The sequence below is a fragment of the Amblyomma americanum genome, chromosome 1 (assembly GCF_052857255.1).
Source record: "Amblyomma americanum isolate KBUSLIRL-KWMA chromosome 1, ASM5285725v1, whole genome shotgun sequence".
Taxonomy (NCBI): domain Eukaryota; kingdom Metazoa; phylum Arthropoda; class Arachnida; order Ixodida; family Ixodidae; genus Amblyomma; species Amblyomma americanum.
In genome coordinates, this window is record NC_135497.1 from 406,874,504 (window position 1) to 406,893,597 (window position 19,094).

Below are 19,094 nucleotides of genomic sequence, written 5' to 3' on the forward strand. Positions count from 1 at the left end.
GCAGGACCCGTTGCTGCAGCAGGTTATAAAGTGGGTGACATCGGCATGGCCCGCAGTGAAGATGTTGCCTGCCGAAGCAGTTCCGTTCTACCGGGTGCAAACTGAGCTCTCAGTCGTTGGAGACCTCCTGCTTCGTGGTGACAAATTTGTAGTACCTTCGTCCCTCGTAGCACGGCTTCTTGACGCAGCCCACGAGTCTCATCCGGGAATAACGAGGACAAAGCAGCGACTACGTGAGCAATACTGGTGGCCTGCTATGTGCAAGCAAGTAGAACAATTCATTGCATCCTGCGCGGTATGCCAATCTGTTGACAAGTCTGCAAAACCCGTGACACCACCTCTGCAGCCAGTTGCATTCCCATCTGCACCATGGCAGAAGCTAGGCATCGATATTGTGGGCCCTTTTTCCTAAGTGCCGGCAGATTGCCGTTTTGCCATTACAGCCATCGATTACTACAGCAAGTGGCCTGAGGTTTGTTTCTCAGCAAGGGTGACAACTGCAACAGTCATCTCCTTTCTGCGAAGCATCTTCAGCAGGGAAGGATATCCAGACGAGATTGTGAGTGATCATGGTGCTCAGTTTACAGCCTTGGAGTTTGACAGTTTCCTCAAAGAACGTGGCATCGCTCATACGTATTCGGCAGTCTATCATCCGCAAGCTAACGGGCAGGTAGAGAGGTTTAATCGAGTACTCAAAGAGTACGTTCAAGTCTGCGCACAAGAACATCGGCCTTTGAAGGAAGCTATCACCGAATACCTGGGAGTCTACCGTTTCACACCGCATGCGACCACAGGAGTGAAGCCTTCCGTCCTTCTTCACGGCCGTCATCCCAGAACAAAACTTGATCTTGTAGGAGCGCCAGGTAAAGAGTTTTTTCAAGATCCGCAGGCAGCGATGAAGTCCATCCACAGCAGAGTAGCACAAAGGCAACAAGCACGTAAGACTTACACTGACCGTCGACGAGCTGCAAAGTACTCTCCATTAACAACAGGTCAACCGGTGAGAGTCAAGTTGCCTGGTCACGTGCCTAAGGGCGCTCTGAGCTACTCGAGTCCATTCACCATTGTGGACCAATGTGGTCAAGATACCTACAAGCTCAATGATGGCCGCACATGGAATCGGAGTCGGCTGGTACCTTGCCCCCAACCAGTTCCACCACCTACAGTTCCGAAAAGTTGTTCGCCTGAATCAGCAAAACCACTTGGCGAACCACAGCAGGAGAACCACGACCCACCCCAGCAGCCATCTGTTCAGACGCCAGTTGAAAGGGACGTTCCAGGACTGAGGCATTCGACGAGACAAAGAAGACCACCAGTGTGGTTTAAAGACTATGAAAGACATTGAGTGTTTATTGTGTTTTTCCAGTGTTAGTTGCTAACTCTTTTGAGGGGGAATAATGTGGTATTGTATTCTGTAGTTATGTTTGTATAAACTAGGTGGCGCTAGGCATGCGCCCTATCTGGTCAGCTGACTCGCACATCTGTATATATATTCATCATTGAACTGGAATAAAAGGGGAGTTGGTCGAAGTATGTACGTGGCGGGTGCTTGACGTGGTGGTGCTCCGGCTGCTTCGGGCAGTCGGACCGGGCAGTTCCCCAACGGTACGGGATACAACAGACATCGCACCTCCACCAAGTGTCAAGGCGTTTATTTGAAGTACAGGTCGGTTGGTCTTGGTTGACCGGCGACACGACGGGCACACTCACAGGCGTCGTTCGAAAAACCCAGCTGCACTTCGTCTGCTTCTTCGTTGTCCCGCTTGAACTCGTCCGCTTCGTCGCTGCGCTGCGCCTGTCGGTCCCATTACAATCAGTTCATCTCCAGTCGCCAGGTGCAATCAAGTAGTTGAAACCGAAACTAGCCGGAATTTCCTACCACTGGCCAATCCCCCTGGGGGGCATGTGCCATTTTATGAGCCCAACAACAACACATCTTCGTAGCTTGTTTCGTCTGCCAACGGCGTAAAGCAAAACATGACACTGATAACTGCTGCTCTTTCGCAGTCGAAACAGCTGCGGCACACGAGGAACAAGTCAAGCGCAAAAGGGTCAGTTACGGAATTAATTTCGGCCAGCGCCGAATGTGGGCGCCACACAACCGGATTTCAGCGAACGACTATCATCATCATGTAATCGAAGCACCGAGAAAGAAAAAAAAAAGTCGCGAGCTCTCGGCTTTGATCATCTCGTGTGCTGGCGTTCTTTCAGAGCACGTTTGTCGTCGTGGCTGGTTGCAGGGACGCTCTTCGGCGAACTGTGGGCGTCCTGGATGCAAGGCTTGCTCATCTGGACGTCAGGTAAGCCTATTTGTCGCCACCACAGTGTGAGGGTGCCTGCATTGCACAGTGGCGTGATGCCTTATTATGCCTTCTGTTTAAGGTGCGCGCAGGCATTTTGTGCAGCCTTGTTCCGCTGATACCATGAGCTCCGGCTATGTCCGGCATCCATCGAGATCGGAGACAAAGGGCAGGGTCCCCGAAGCGGGAGCCCAAGCCGTCTGGTCGGCCTCGTCCCAGCAGCCAGGTAAGCCGAGAATCGAAGTGGCTGGCTGGGCTGTTCTGAGACCTGTTCGCGCGCATATATTCGCAGTGTATGGCGTCGGTCGGCTTCGAAACAACTGCCTCGACGCTCGCTGGCAATCGAGTGGACTGCAGCTGCCTCTCATCAGCATTCAATTCCACTGCAAGGTGACGATCCAGGGGATTTACATCTGCGCCGACTACATGCGCGGCGAGAGTTGCAACCCTAACAGGCAAGCTGTCTTTTTCAGTAATGACCCAAGCATCGTTTATGCTGTGCTTCAGTGGACAGGCCCGGAAATAAGTTATCTCGTCGTCAATAGCACATGTAAGCATGAAATGCTTTACGCAGAGAAGGCGTAGCCCATTCTAGGACATCTGATAAATGGTGGTAGCCGCACTCGGGTTTTGAGGAAGTTCCGTCATCGGCCATTTTTGTAAGCTGGACCGCGCGCTCGGCTTCCTTGGGCACTCTTTGTGTGTAGCCGTCCGCGTGACGAGCGTCGCGTGCCGAAGAAGAGGTGGCGCCAGCACACCCTGCGCAGAACGGTGTGGGGCCTTGCCCTCTGCCGGACGCCGCTTCTGCCGTTCAGTAGACGCCAGCGTCGAAGCAGCCTTACCGCGTGTGGGCGCCATCTGCTCTTCTCCGGCACGTATCCCGCGCTAGTCACGAGGGTCGCTACAGCTGCTATGGGCTCCGTGCGCTGCAGTTTGGCGCGCGCGAGTGGCGCCACCTGGTTAACAGCGGTGGCGAAAGGCGGACGCAGCCAACGCAGCTGTCTGGTTCAGTTTGCAGTGAGCGGGGCGAGCGGTGAGGTGTTTCGTCCGAAGGCGAAAACAAACTTGGATAATTATGGGTGCTCTACCTACTGCTGTGTTTACCCAATGTCATAACAGCTATAAAAACACTGCAGTCAAGGTACCGAATATATTTAAACGCTTTTCTTGGACATCGTGCATGCTAGCTCATGCACAGAGGGTATGCTGGAAATGAGTGCACTGTGGAATTAAATTCATGAGAGTGAACTGGGGAAGGGTTTACACCGACTGGGGTGTTTCGAACGTGACATCATTGGTAGGAGCTGCTTGATGTCTTTATGTAGAGGGAAGGAATTCGCTCAGTCAGTCACAGGACATGGTCTACGGTGAAGTTCTTGGAGCTAGCATCTGAAGTTTAGGTCTTCGTTTGTTATGCTCATCTGTGGTTCAGCGCGTCAATTTTGTTTCTAGTTTTTTTTTCGTGCGTGTGTGTATGCAGTGGGAGCGACATCGTACTTCTGAGAGTGCTTATGTCGTCTTTCACATTTTTTCACCTAAGCTTTTGTGTATTTATTTGCATCATTTTATTTCCTTCAGTGCTTTAAAATTTTCTATATTTGTTACATTTATGAGATCTCAAATCCTGTTCTAGACGAATAAAAAGAAAAATAGAGAGTGGTTCAAATTTCTCTCTATATATATTTCTTGGATTTCACAACATCACTAAACCCTTAATTTTGGGAATTAATCTTTTGATTTTAATTAGGTTTATCGTCCCAATGCAAGGAAGACTATAAGGGGCGCCATAGTAGGAGGTTCCAGACAATTGCAACCTTTTGGGGTTCTTTAACGTGCACTGACATCGCGCAGTACGCGGGCCTCTAGAATTTTGCCTTCACCGAAATGCGACCGCCGCAACCAGGATCGAACACGAGTCATTTGGGTCAGCACCTGAGCACCATAACCACTGAGCCACCGCGGCGGCCTTTCTATAGTTAAGTATTTACCAAAAGAGAAATACGACCAAAATAATTCATGTATTTGGTGTCTTCATGAAATTCCTGAAATTAAAGTCCCGTGGAAGATACTTAGCAAGAAACCCATCGTCTTTTTGTATGCTTAGAGCTATGCTTCTCTGAGAGGAATACACAAAGTAAAGAAGTGTCGATCCTGAAGGATGTAGAGCACTATCATCTGATATATATGTGTAGTAAGGTTGCGTTTTTCGCATTTATAGCCGACCATTAACATAGTCGATGTCACAGTGGATGTAAATTACATAGCTGATTTCATTATTTGGGTCAGAGCCTTGTTTCTCAAACTGTAAAGGTATTTAATTAATCTCAATAAGCTCAACTGCGCTGCCAGATATTGCAGTGCCGCCGGGACTGCAACACAATCATGGTTGCTCGGAATCGGTGATCAGCCCAACCTGAAAGCAATTGAAACGAAATGCAGCATTGGTGGCGTCAAGGGTTTCAATGCGTTGAAATCAGCAGAGAAGCAGGCGTTGACTTAGAATGGCATCGCGGTCAGTGCGCGTCTGCAATGGGGCCGGACTGGCGCGAACGCATCGGGCATGGAGGAAGGCGCAGGGCCAGTCTCGAGGAGGGCGCGCGCGCTCCCCCTTCGAGAGACCGGCCGTGACTGAGCGTCCGGTTAACGCGGCGAGTGCCACGAGGCGGCGCTGGCGATGTGGTCGCTGCTGGCGCCACCATACCAGCGCACGGAGCCCATAGGCGCCGCAGACTGCAGTCGCTTATTCTTCGCGAAGCTGGCGCGTGCAACGCTGCTTGGCGCATTCGTAAGGTTCCTTTCGCTGTTTGAATGCCCATAGCGCTCGCCGGCTCTACAGCGACCTCCGCGAACAATCGTACTACGCGTGCATTGGCTGAATCACTTAGATCTGGCCTCTATACAGAGGGTTTCACTTTCCACAATTTTGAAAATAGGCTTTTGGAGTTAAAGAGCACCTTTTTTCAGCATAGTACATCAGAATATAGCTAACACATGCTAACTAGCAGGCTGGTTAATGATATTGAATAGTTAACTGCTATTACTGTTAGGATCCTCAATCATTGAGAGGTGGGTAGTCCTCTGTAAGTAATGTCCATATCAGAAAACTGTTACCCTCGATGCTGTGGCCCAAACAATTTTGGCTATTTCGACAAGTTAGATGCATAGGAGGGGTCGCTTTGCCTACAAGCTTCTCGAATGCGCATGTATTTTCTCGTCATGCAGCCAAAATTTTTTGGGCCATAGTAGCAAAGGCAGCCACATTTTCAAAATTATAAACACTGATATGGATATTGCTTATAGTGGGCTACATACCTCTCAATAAATAATGAGCCGATCTGTAGTTAAAAAGTTGAACTATCAGTTTTAGTTGTCCAGCCTGCTAGTTAGCATGTCTTAGTTGAATTTTGATGTACTACACTGGTGACAATGCTGTGCTGAAAAAGTGCTCTTCAAAGTCAAAAAGCCTACTTTTTTTTAATTTTGGAAAGGCTTAGTTAGGTGAAACACCCTGTATAGAGGCCAGGCAATGCTCTGCCGAGGCCATTTTTAACACGTCTATTTAATGCACGCTCAGTGACGGCTTTCCCGTTCACTGATTTTATGAGGAAAATGACTCTTCAGTACCGTACCTATATGCCGAGAAGCTTGCCCCTATGGCGACATATGCCGAGAGTCTCTCAAGGTTTCGCGCTTGGCGCCACATTCGTGGAATCCGTCTTCATTTTGCTACTAGCACGAAGCAGCGTCCTCACATAACATTCCCACTCGCATGAATTCCGAGAAACAAAAGCGTTGCATGCTTGTTGCCAAATAGGCAGCTGTGCATGCACGAAAATGACGTGGCAAGCACTTCCTGAAGAGGAGGCTGCAGGGTCACATGATAACAGAGATGTAGCCTGGCCCACGCTCGATCTGTCTTCTTCAGTTACCGGATAAAAAGCCATTATAGCAAACATAGGAGCCCGTGGTACTGGTGCATTCAGTGCAGTAATAACTCCAGAGATAATGGAATGACACTTTGAAAATGACATTTGTCTGATTAGCCGCCACTGTGCCTCACTGGTTATGGAGCTTGGCTGCGGACGCGAAGAACACTGGTTCGATTCGGTCAGTGGCAGTTGCCTTTCGATGGAGGCAAAATGCCAGAGACCAGTGTACTGTGTTATGTCCGAGCACGTTAGAGAACCCCCAGTCAGTTGAAATTATATCCGGAGCCCTCCACTACAGTGTTCCTCATAGCTTGAGTCTCTTTGGGATGATAAACCCCATAATCTATAAACTATTTGTCTGTTTAGGCTTGCCGCATGGAGCCACAGAGCTAGTATTATGGCCCACCAGACTGCATGGAGAGGCCTTAAGGAACGATGCACTTGCGATGGGTTCCGCTTTCAGACTAGTTTATTCCCAATAGTTTGCACTGGAATAGAGAAGCTAAGGAAAGAATGTATTTAAAAACAGAATCCTGCATGAATTGGGTTAGTAATGTAACCGAATCTAATACAATTTGAATGTATCCGTGTATATTTGTTGCTTGAGTGATTATTAAACAAAAGGAATATTCGCGCGGAACAACAAAGCTCTATAGGTGGCGCAATAAGTCATGGACATAAAGCTCTAGCTGTCAGAAGACTCAACACTGATATCCAAGAGCTTACACAAATAGCCAAGTGAGGGTTCACTCTATGACGGTCATGTTGTACGCATAAGAAAATTGCTGTTGGCTACTGAAGGCAACTTGCCAACAGACTAGTGGAAATTCCGAGTTGTTGAGAGAGATGAATTTCAACCTTATGCCCCCAATATTGGTCATGAAGGGAAGGTTTGCTTAACCTGGCTGAACCCATATGGGTCGCTGAATCTTAAAGATCTTATGTATGAGCATTATGAACGTCATACGAATGGACCGAGTGCTGTTGCGGAGCCCTTCTTCCCACTGGACGACTTTTTCCAGCTTGCACAAAACCAACTGCAGGAGCATGCTATGTGATGCCGGAGTGTGCCTTGTTTTTGAAACAATTGTCGAAAAAATTGCTGTGTGACATTCGAATTTCATGCCAATTATCTGAAAACTATCCAAAAACTTGGAAATGGATTAGATTCATTTCGATTAATATTTACCTGGATTATTCGATTCATTCAAAGAATATATTTGATTTGGTTTTTCAAAATTTCAAATGATTTGCGCATGCCTAAAAACAAGAAAACCCTCACAAAGAAAGAACTGTAGGGAAGGGTAGCAGAAATGGCACCATTATGGATGTATGCTCCGTTTGTGAAATAGTGCAAGTTAGCCACTCGTAACCTTGGTTCACTGAGTGTTGCATTGTCACTTTCGGTCCTGTGCAGTGTGGTTGGTTGTTTTTCTCGCGTTTTCACCATCTCCCATTGTTCGCTCTACGGGCCCACTACTACATGCTACACACTGCAGGCCGGAGCTTTTTGCAGATGCGAAGGACTTGACATTTCTGATCGCTTGTGGTTTGCTACAATCATTCCTGATAACACCTCGCCATTTCATCAGATTTGGGAATCAAAGAACGCATTTTTTGTGGAATTATGCCTGGTTTAATTACAGAATAGGCAACGTGCACTCTGCAATTGAACCCAGTGTTTTGAAGGACTAACTTCAAAGAAATCAATGCTTGTGTCAACTTTCAACCTTTTCTCATGTGATCCCACTTTGCCGAAGTCACGTGGACATTGCCCACCAGAGAAAGGGAGAGGGCAGTGCTGCTATCGCTGGTACTTCTTCGGCCCAGGGCATGAAGTCTGGGAATTTGTTTTACATGTCTTCTGTTTTTGTTTTGTTTATGGCGACGACAAGAAAAGCTTACACTTTGTGTTGACTCTAGTTCGTGAACATCGATCACATAAGTGTGTTGTCTTCTGAGCTGATATCTTTGAAGAGTTGGTTCATTCTGCTATGTCGTTTCAGGCGATTCGGGTCGGTGCACAGGCACAGTCAACCACAGGCCACAGCCATTCGACGGGATGTGGCTCCTGAGCCTACCCCACCTGTGCACGTGAGTTCACTACCTGCCATAATTTATACCTTTGTAAAGCAGCAAGTACTGACCGGCCACCATTATGCACAATGAATAAATTACTAGATGCTCATGGCACCGCTCAGCACAGATCCTATTAGAAAAATGCACACGGGCTAAGACAGGGTGGGGTAAACATTTAGGAACTGTAGTGAAAATCATTCCCTAGTAGAAACATATACAGTTAAATCTTGATATAACGAGCATGAATATTGCTAATTATTGGCAATATTGATTTCCTCGTAAATATTTTTGACAAGCACACAAAATTTCTACTTTATATATCGAACGCGGTTGGCCATGAAATGAATATTGTACCGTGTCCAATGTAATGTTATTGTTGTTTATTATTTTGGTATATGCCTTTTCCTTGATGTCCCCCTCACTCAATGCTTTTCGGGGGCCTGTGAGGTATCAATAAAGAATAATAATATATTGAACTGCCCGTTCAGATGCAGGCGGCAGGCTTCGCCGCACTGCAAAAGTGACTGGTGGCGATGTGGCAAGCGTTCGTGCCAAGGTTTGCACTTTTATCTCGCACTTGCCAACAGCGGATTGTGGGTTGCAGTCAGCAGACATTCACACCTCTGGCATCCATTGTTAGCACCCTGGAAAAAAAAGTGCAAGTGGTTGTAAGCTTGCAGTAACAACTCTGCACTCATGTCTGCTGTCGCAGAAGTGGTGAAAACGATAGCTTTCACTCTGACATACCGCTTTCCACGCGACACTGCTGTGATGCCAGAAAGCCACCATAGCCGGTGCTCAATCTGCGCTAGTGCTGTGCAGGGGGGTTTTTTCAACACCCTCTCAATGCTAAGGCCTCTCCACCGGCCGCGTGACGTCACGCCAAGGGACCGTGCAGGCCCCGCGCTCCGCGATTTCAGCGCGCCGCGCCCGTCTGCACTATTCGGGTACTGCCGTACGTAGCTGCCTTATAAGTGATTCCTTCATTTTCATTTTTGTCGTTGCTGCAGAAAAGAAATTCGCTAGTTTGTGCGCGCCTTAGGCTATCATTTTATCTGCTTTATATATTTTTTTTATTGCAGAACACCTTATTGTCAAGAAAGTTCGAGCTGCTAATACAGTTTTTTATAATAAACAATTTAGCATACGGCCGCCAATTTCGCATTATTGGTCATTATAATAAAAAATTGATTAGTTAATTTCAATTAATCATCTAATTATTAGGTTCTATCACGTACATGATGTCTGCCGTGCGGTAAAATCCATCCGCACAGACCGCACATGCGTATATCTAGTTGTTAAAGTAGAAGTTCGTGAACATTGAAAAAAAAAACACCGTCTACTGCGCATTGTGTTAGTTTTATTCTGTATTGTGTTTTGCTTAAAGCTTTCACACACAGCAATAATGACACTCACAATAATGTTGCGCTGTTGAGTATTTGTACAGCTAATCTGACCCTTACAATAAAAAACGACGAGACACCAGCAATGAAGTGTGCGCAAAGCATTTTTATTGCTTGGGAATAAAACTTACTTCTTCTTAAGCGTTGCTGCTTTCCGGGCTGCGGCCTTCTGCTGCGCATTGTCTTGTATGGCATCATTTCTTAGTTTGCAAAAGTTGTTTAGAACAACGTTGGTTGCAACGCGTACTACCAAGCGCAGGAGAGTTTGTGCAGTGTGGCCATTTTCACATGTCTCAATGTCGTGTTCGTCCAGGAGGGAAATCGTCTGTGAAATCACGACACCACGTTGATTTCTACAGGAGAGAAAATCTTCCGCGGTTGCTCCAAAAGACAACTTCTCTGCAACTAGTTTAGTCATCAGTACCATGTGAACTGTGCATGGCTGGGGAAACTTCAGCCCTCCTCTCGACAGGTTAGCTATCATGGCAGTATTTTCCGCTTCGATCTCTCGATTTTCAATCACCAATGTGCTGAAGCAAGCAGAACATGAAAGCTTCTTTAAAGCAGCATGAGCAGCGTATCCTGCAATGTAGACAATAGCATCCATGTCAGAGTGGGCGTGTGTAATATCGTCGTCGCTGACAGCCACAGAAAAGTTGCATGGGACAAGATCCTCACTTACGTCTTCAAACTCTGTTTCCTCGCGTGGAAATGTCAAAAGTTTTTGAAGACGAAGCTTCTTCTCACATTCGTAGAGCTGACGCACGGAAATGTGGTACTGTGATCCTGCCAGCTGGCGGTAACGGCCGAACCGGTCTTCTAGCGCATCCGTCTGAAATTTGCCCAGCAGTACGTACTTGAAGTGAAGTTCTTCTAAGCAGTAGCGCGAGAGTTCTACCAGAGAATAGCATGTCAGTCGCAAAGCACTGTGAGTCTCTTTCGTCAGCGAGCCACTGGTGATGTTTATTCTTGCCCAAGCGTCCAACCAGTCCACAACGCCGCTCAGGAAAGCTAACTGTGTGTCATCAACAGACCTTACAGGGTCTTGCATGCTGTCCCTTAGCCTCTGGCCTTTGCAAGGGGTCTTAACATTGACTATTTGCCACCATGTGAGGATAACGTCAATGAAAAGAGCAGTCGACTCAGCTTGAGGAATCTTGAACGCGGAACCATGTGTCCTGAGGGCATTTGAAACAAACTGATTAATGACGTCGAGAGCGAGCTTTACATTTTGCCGCTCCATTGAGGTTGGATTCACGGCTTTTGCGTTCAGTCTGTAAGCAGCCTTCACAAGCGACGTCTTCTCTGAAGAATAAAGCTGCCGCACAGCTGCGAAAGAAGCAGCTTTCATACGAGGAGGCCCTTCGGGCATTGCTCCACTCAAGTCCATTTCAGGGAAATAGAGGCATGTTCCAGGGTTTTTCTGGTTAATCCAATTGTTCCTAATGCACTTCAAGAGATGCACAGGATCGACCACGTAGAAAAGAGGGCGAGCGTTATCGGCTGGATGGGGATAGACAATGCTCACCTGAGGACTTGTAGCAAATAACGACATCATCTTGCGGTTCAGAGCATTGTTGTCCGTTATCACAGCGATAATTTTGAGCCCCATTTTCTCAACATTAATGATTATGTTCTTAGCATGCTCGTGCAAAATTTCTGCGCTCAGTTTGCTCACAGGTAATATGTGAATGACGTCCTTGTTTGCAGAAAGGAGTGATTGTACCATGAACACATGGGCTGTTGTTGCTGGTTCCGTTGAATGAACCGACGATCCTACTATTGTGCCCCCTTTGTAGTCGAAGTATGGTTTTATGTGGATCTCATCGATCATCAGGGTCACTGTCTTCTCGTGGTCTTTCATTGATTTGACTCGTTCTCGGATGTAGGAGAGACAGTGCGGTTGATTTTGCTCCACAAGAGGGTCAGCTTTGTAATTTGAGCAAACACGGCGCAGTGTGGAAGGATGGGGCAGAATGATTCTTGATGCAGCTCTTGTGAAGTGATATGCGTGAGGAGAAATTGAATTCAAAATACTGGCGAATACCAGCAGCTCTGCGCTATACACATGCTGTTTCGCGAGGAGAAGCTCTATCTGCTCAACCAGAAATTTCAGCAAAGAAGACTGTTCTTTCGTCGTATCACTGTCCTCAATGAGGTCTGCAAGCAGTGAACCGACAAACTGCAATACTTTAGTATGTTTCGACTCTTTCGTCACCTCAGGTATATTATGCAAGCCTATCTCGAGTTCTTCTAGCAGCAAGGACAGGCTGGAGGTGTCGCATACTTGAGCTGGCAGAATCCTGCCTGAAGGAAGCGACAGAAGCTTCACTCCATTCAAGAAAACAGAAAGTGACAGATCAGGGAGAACTACCAAGGCGCATTTCACATTAGGTGAAGGATCATTCTCGATGAGAAGGAACCTAACGCACTGCTCATCGACAGAAACGGTCCAGAATTTCGTGTTGCAGATTCCAGGCAACTTAGATTTGAACTCCTCGTAAGATGAAACTTTGTTTCTTTTCTGTTCAAGCTCATTAGACTGAAGTGACTTCCTCATAGCCTCCTGCAAAGCAGCGTTTTCCCTTCTTGCTTTTTTCGTCTCTGGCGATTCACTCCGTCCAGGCGTTGAGGACAAGTATTTTGGGCAGTTTGGAAAAACAGAAGGCGCAGCATCAATCTTCAACTGTAGCCTGTCACGCTTCACCTCTATTATTTTCCCTGTCAGTTCATCTTGGTGTGACAACGTCGTAATGAAGTCGCCTGCGTGGAAGTGCAGTTCACACACCTGCACGAGAAAATGAAGCAAGGCCATTCGCCATGACTCTCCATTGCCTAAAACACTAAGTAAAAAGAGTCTGAATAGTGAACAGCTTTTACATATTTACACAGCTTTTACACAAGCCTTATGCACATCCACAGAACTAAATGCTTCCTGGACAATTCATACATAAGTGTAAGAAGTGATATCATTGCCTACAAAGACAGCATGCCTTTCCGGGAGCGACAGCTCACAACTAAGATAATTACCAGCGCCTATTAAGCAATATTTCAGAGTCTTACCCTCGAATGCTCTGTAGGTGTGAAATCCTTCCGTGGAATGGCTCGCAACCAGGCTTTTCTTCGTACTTCGTCTCTTGGGAAGCAATAAACACGTACTTTGGGACCATTCTGGTAGTTCCCGCGGCACCCGGGAACACAGCACCGGCCCATGTTTCACGAAGTTGCACTCGCTACACGGCAGGCAATCAGTTTCCCATTCGTGCGCTAGCACAGGTACGCACGCCACACAAGAAACGGCCACACGAAACAGACACAGCCGTGCGAGGAGCGAACGGAAATGCACCCAACGCCAGGCTGAAAGACTCAAGCAGCAGCTAGACGCTCACTGCAAGACTGCGTTCGTGTCTGTGCTTGCCCGGGCAAGCGCGAGCACATCGAGGGAGACAACCGAGCGGAGCGGAGCCGCGCTTGGTGAGCAGCCTGACCGGACACTTGGCGTGACGTAGCGCGTGTGGAAAGGAGGGCCTGGAGAGGCCTGAAGAAAGTATTTAGAGGGTGTTGGTTTTTTGCGGCCTTAGGATCCGCGAGCTCCTTCGAAATGCCGCCAAAACCTGACAAAACGTCTCTTCGTTTCTGTAGCAAAGATCGCGAGGTTTGTGGGTTGTTCAATGACTAAATTTCACCGCTGTTGGGAGTGTTTTTGATGAAATTTTATATTAAAAATTTTAGCTATAGCGAACTATTTTAACACTTTTTACTTTCTCGCAATAACAAGGTTTCTCTGTAGAACTTACTTCGTTAAAGTAAGCGGGAAAATGGGGAAAGAGATGTAGTAGCGTCATACTTATTTCAAGAAGTTTTTCAAGAAAGGTGAAATAATTAGTAGAGCTAAGCTTACCTACTTACCACACTAACCAGTGAAAGCCGACTGGCATTAGTGGTCGAGATACCTGGAGCTGCAGGCCACTTTCGACGTTTCACGGGCGACTGTCTTGTTGGGCACGTCTATGCTCACGTGCATACTCTGTCTTCTTATGATAGCAGTCTCAGATCGATTGTGTTCTCTGCGCACTTCATGGTCTCGAGGGCCCGCTTGCACGAAGAAAATAATACTATTGAGTTCCCAGTCTAACCTTATTCACAACAGTAGAGATCCTCCCCTGGATTTGAGTAAGGAAAAGGCAAAAACTGGCTAATTTTTTTGGTGGACACCTCAAGCGTGCAGCACCAAAAAAGATGGGAAGGTCGAAATGAGGCTGCCGCGGCCGGGACTGAAATAGCGTTGCTTGCGGGTGCAGTGCAGGACGGGACTAGAAAGCAGTGTGCACAACCAGAGATGCATGCCTGATTCTGCATCGTGGACTGCCCCTTTCAATCATCCTTGGCACAGGCCACGGCGCACTTGCTTGAAGAAAGTTAGACAGTCTGGTTACCAGCTCCAGCCTTATTCGCAGTCTTAACCACGCTGCTAGAAGTGGGCTAGATAGATCCTGCACTGGATTTGAGTGAAGGAAAAGCACTTAACTGACTCACTTTCCCGGTGGACAATTCAAACATGCCGGGAGTGAAAAATAGGATCTCTAGTTGGAAACAAGCTTTTAGTCGGGGTTCGTGTTTCTATCTCATGGCGCTAGCCTTATTCCTTATTTGCAATCTAGGTTCCCCGCTGGATTTGAGGAAAGGAAAGACTCATGACTGGCTCACTTTGTAGGTGTACACTTGAACCACGCAGTGAAAAAAATGCAAAAGCAGTGCACGTAACATTGTGCTGAACAGTGTCAGTGCATAAAATATCCCCAGGTGGTCAAATTATTCCAGAGCCCTCCACTACGGCAGCCCTTACTCTTCTGTTACTCCCACCTTCCTTCCTTCCCTTATGGGGCTGTTGAGGTGTTCGCCGAGAAGTGAGTTACTGCACCATTTCTGTTCTAAAAAAATCCTTAAGCACACGTGGTTATCGGTCATTGAGGAAAACGAGCTCGTGGTACTAACACAAGCCTGGTTAAATTTTTGAGGCAACATTCTGCGTTACTTGTGACACAACACATCTTTGTCAAAGAGTAATGATTATCGAAAAGCTACAAAGTTTTTGGCAACTTTGATGTAAACCTCAGGTTGTGGCTTTTCTATGGGAATGCTTTAAGGCCGTTGATCATTCCTACCACCCACAAGAGCAAGGTAACCATGTGCATAGTAGGAAATGCACCTGGCTAACTATTCTATTCTAGATGCAACGGTAGGTCCTAGTCAGTTGTGCTGAGGCATTTGGCAACCTGGCCGCTGTGGTGGCTCAGTGGTTATGGCACTCGGCTGGTGGCCCAAAAGACGCGGGTTTGGTCCTGGCCATGGTGGTCGAATTTCGATGGAGGTGAAATTCTAGAAGCCCGTGGACTGTGCGATGTCTGTGTACGTTGAAGAACCGCAGGTGGTTGAAATTTCCAGAGCCCTTCACTACGGCGACCCTCATAGCCTGAGTCGCTTTGGGACATTAAACCACCATAAACAAAACCAAACCATTTGGCAACCGGCAAAGGCACCACACTACACCCATGTGAAGAGGGCAGATTTTTTGGATGTCCTGCCTGTCTCCTTGTACTGCTGGCATGCGAGAAATGCAATAGAAGCTCCATGAAATGCTGAACTAAAATTTGAAGTCTTCTATGAGGTGTAGTTCATCATTTTCCTCAATAATTTGGCTTTTCCATGTTCCTTGAAGCGTTCATAGGAAGGGAATAGCAAATGTAGTAGCTTTTGACAGCATGTGACAAAAATCTGGTCAACAAATGTTGTAGCATTTTATGGGGTTCGGTCGCTTGAGACAGCAACTTGCACGAAATCTTCTTAAATAAGAAAGAGGCTCAAAATCTTGTGAGAATCCTTGTGCTCGGGTAGAAATTGAGTGTCTGCATGATGGCATGAGTTGCTTAAAGGAAACCTTAGTTTTTTTTTATTTGGTCGAATTTAGCACTTTTTAGATAGCCTGCATGCTTTGGTGGCTTTATCAAGACTGTAGCAGACTTGTCAGGAACGGGAAAGTGGGAAAGATGTTTTTGTATAAGGTGTACCAAGGCACTGTTTCTTTTTATTGTGCTAAGCTGCCGCTGTTGCTCAGTAATTATGGTGCTTTGCTGCTGATCTTAAAAGACGCACCATCAATCCCAGTCACGGTGGGCACATTTCGATGAAGGCGAAATGCTGGAGGCCTGTTGCTGCGCATTAAAGAACCCCAGTTGGTCGAGACTGTCTGGAGCCCTCCCTACAACATCCCTCATAGCCTGAGTCTCATTTTGATGTCAAGCCCCATAACTAAAACCAAACAATTTTTGGGCTGAGTGTTTCTGCACCAGAAATAAGCTTGTGTCATCCTTGTAGTGAGACTTTTATGCCACCGCTGGAGCTTTGCTTTGGAGTTCTTGTTGGACGTCATAGAGCAGGCACTCACTTACCCTTTGGTGGGCTGCTGGTTCATTTGAAACGCTGGTGGATGTTTGTTTTATGCTTACACACGACTGACAGTCTGTTTTGTGCAGTTTATACACGTCTGCTTTAAGCTTAGCATTCACTTGCAGGCAAGAAAGTTGTTTCTTTCTTTCTCTGGTGCAGTTCTGCTGCCCAGCTTCGCAGAGTCCTGCCTCACCACCACCTTCACCACAAGGCCAGGAGAACTCAGAGGTTTGTCGCTTCTTTCCGTGTCCCGGTGCACCTGTGAGTTGTTTGCACTTGGCCTCCGCTGCATTGATTGTTCGAGCTTTCTCCCTGGATTTATACAGAAAAAGAAGAAAGGTAGCATTTCCTCACTGGCTTCCAGATGCAGGAAACAGTGGTGGTATGCTGCACCAGCTGCACAGTACCTAACTGCACCACAGAATCTGCACTTGGCATGTTGCCACAAATGCTAGTTTTGCAGTGAAATCGGGCAAGTGTTGCACGCAGCTGTTTCCAACAGGAACGGGAACCCGACCCAATATCATACCATCTTTCATGTACTGTTAGTGTGGCGATGCCTGTGGACGCATTAAATAGTTTGCTGTTGGTGGCATTGGCCGTATATAATTAACAACCAGTATGAATGAACAAACAAATGGTAAAGATAAAATTTATGAAGCCCATTTAATTGCATTTCAACAGCACATGCATAACACGATGGCTACTGTGTACTGCTGTTCATGCTAGAATGTACACCACTTAAATTGTCTCTCGAGCAAGCCATATTTCAGGTCCTGCCTCCCGTCTTTGCTGCCGTGCCTTGAAATCTTGTTCCAGACATTGCATTAAAATTTCACTGTTCTATTGTCTCTCCCCTCAGTTTGCCTCCTGCATTCTGCATCTCTCTCAGCTTCTCACTGGTGTCACTGCACATTTCTTGTCTGCCTGCTTCCAAATTCGCAGTTCTTTCCAAACCGCGTGCTCCCATTTTTGCATTTTGGGTACTGGCCCAGCAGGGCATTGAGGAATCAACTTCAGCCAATGTTTCTGTATCTTCTATATAAACATCATGCATCTTTTCGTCAATCATCCAGTTCCCTCATGATCATATCGCTTCACTCTTTCGAGTGGCTTCTAAATGACATGAGAGCCTTGGCAAGGAGCGCGATACGCTCCTGTGTGCTTTTTTTCTTTAGTTTTACTGCCTGGTTCAATTTTTTATTCAGAACCAGATGCATGCAAAATGCTATTGCGCACAAGAAGTGAGTTTTTTTCTTGAGCTGTGATGGAATGGGGTTTGGTAGCACATGGTCATGTCACTCTTGCAGTAGTAGATTTGCGAACTTTTTTTTGTTGGGTAATAACCCAGAATAGCACATGAGGCAATGAGCATCTCAACACATAAAACAATGCATTCCACCGATTCTGGAATGAAAGATTAAGAGCAGTCATCAACAGGTGTCTGCATTGCAAAATTTCTTGTTATCTGGCGCAAGCAAGATGCAATGCACCAGTAGCTGTGCATGTTATGCGGGCAGAGTTTGGGGGTTATTTTGGAGCGACTCATTTTTTTTTCTGGCTCCATTTGACCACAAAATATATTGCATGCCAGTAGTTCCTTGCAGCACTATCAAAGCTGTGATGAGTGCACAGGCAACTTTCTCACTCTGCGGAATGTAGCACCAGTAGCAGGTAAGCATACGGGCATATGGGATAGCATTCTTTAAGTGTGCATGTGCCAGACACTCTCATATTGAGACTTAACGTACACTCACGTCACATATACTTTTCTCAGAGTTTAACGTTTGCGACTCTCACGTGCTCTAAAACATGTTTTCAAAATGGCGATACCCTTCGAAGCAGGATCCTTTGCCTCAGACTAAATTCATCATTGTTACTGCAGTTCTCTGTACATTCCTTAGCCATAAATGAGGCACCAAGCTTTCTCTTCATCTCATCTCACTCCAGTCACAAAACGTATGAGCGATGAATTGGCTTTTATTTTTTAGAGTGACAATTGTGCCGTTTGTAATCCTGAAAAGAAGTGCGTTAACAAAAATGGTTCGTGTTTTAAGAACCAGATGGCACCACTTGGCTGGACTTATTGTTGAGTCTCCGTTTGCATACACTGAATTAAAAGTGCAAATGTGACAAATGGCATAACGCCCTGCAAAATGCTTGTCGTTAGGTGATGTAAGCGTGCTTACGCTTATGGTACATACCGTATTTACTCGCATAATCCTCGCACTTTTTTTCCCTGAAAATCAACGCTAAGTTTGGTGGTGCAATAATTATGCGGGGAAAATTTTCAAGGAAATGTTTCTGAGTGTTAAATGCAAAGATGAATGGGTGCAAGATCAGGATTGTCAGGTCCGCAATTGTAAATATAACGAAAACATTACTTTCAAGCGTAACTTACCTTCTTTATGAAAGTACAGGGTGAACGTAAGCTCAAGCTGCTAAAGCACTTTATTTGCCACGCGCAACCTCCCCGTCACTACTCCCGTTGCGTACGTCCTGCGGGCAATCCTACTTTTCATCAGAGTCCGTGCCGACACTGGAATCGATGGTTTCTTCATCTTCCAATGCTTCTTCGTTGTCCCACACTATGTGGTCCTTGGTCGCATCCCGGGCATTCGAAATTCCTGTTTTCTTGAAGCCTCTGGCCACCATGTTTACATCAATCATCCCCCATGCCTCTGATACCCAGCTGCACAGCAGCTCCACGGACGGTCTTTTGATCTTGCCGCCCGGCGTCGGAGCATGTTCACCTTCGGACATCCATTCTGCGGACAGCCTCCGGACGTTATCTTTAAATGGCTTGTTCAAAGATACGTCAAGAGGCTATAGCATTGATGTGAGGCCGCCGGGTATAACAGCCAGGTCCGTGCGCAGTTCCTTGAACTTCGCCCGAACCGACTCTTGAAGTTGGCCCCGAAAGCTATCAAGCACGA

The 19,094-nt window shown here is 46.7% G+C and overlaps 1 protein-coding gene across 3 annotated transcripts in view; it reads left to right on the top strand.

Moving 5' to 3' along the window:
• Positions 1 to 1,926: 1,926 nt before the first annotated feature.
• Positions 1,927 to 19,094, top strand: part of LOC144102620 (uncharacterized) — a 36,695-nt gene continuing 19,527 nt past the window's right edge. The window contains exons 1-5 of one of the 3 annotated variants that reach the window (XM_077635844.1): positions 1,927 to 2,300; positions 2,383 to 2,526; positions 2,593 to 2,755; positions 8,236 to 8,323; positions 16,318 to 16,386. In XM_077635844.1, the coding sequence (XP_077491970.1) occupies positions 2,273 to 2,300; positions 2,383 to 2,526; positions 2,593 to 2,755; positions 8,236 to 8,323; positions 16,318 to 16,386 (492 nt within the window). In that variant the 5' untranslated portion in view covers positions 1,927 to 2,272. The remainder of the gene's footprint in view (positions 2,301 to 2,382; positions 2,527 to 2,592; positions 2,756 to 8,235; positions 8,324 to 16,317; positions 16,387 to 19,094) is intronic. The other 2 variants (XM_077635856.1, XM_077635848.1) reach the window with 2 other exon arrangements.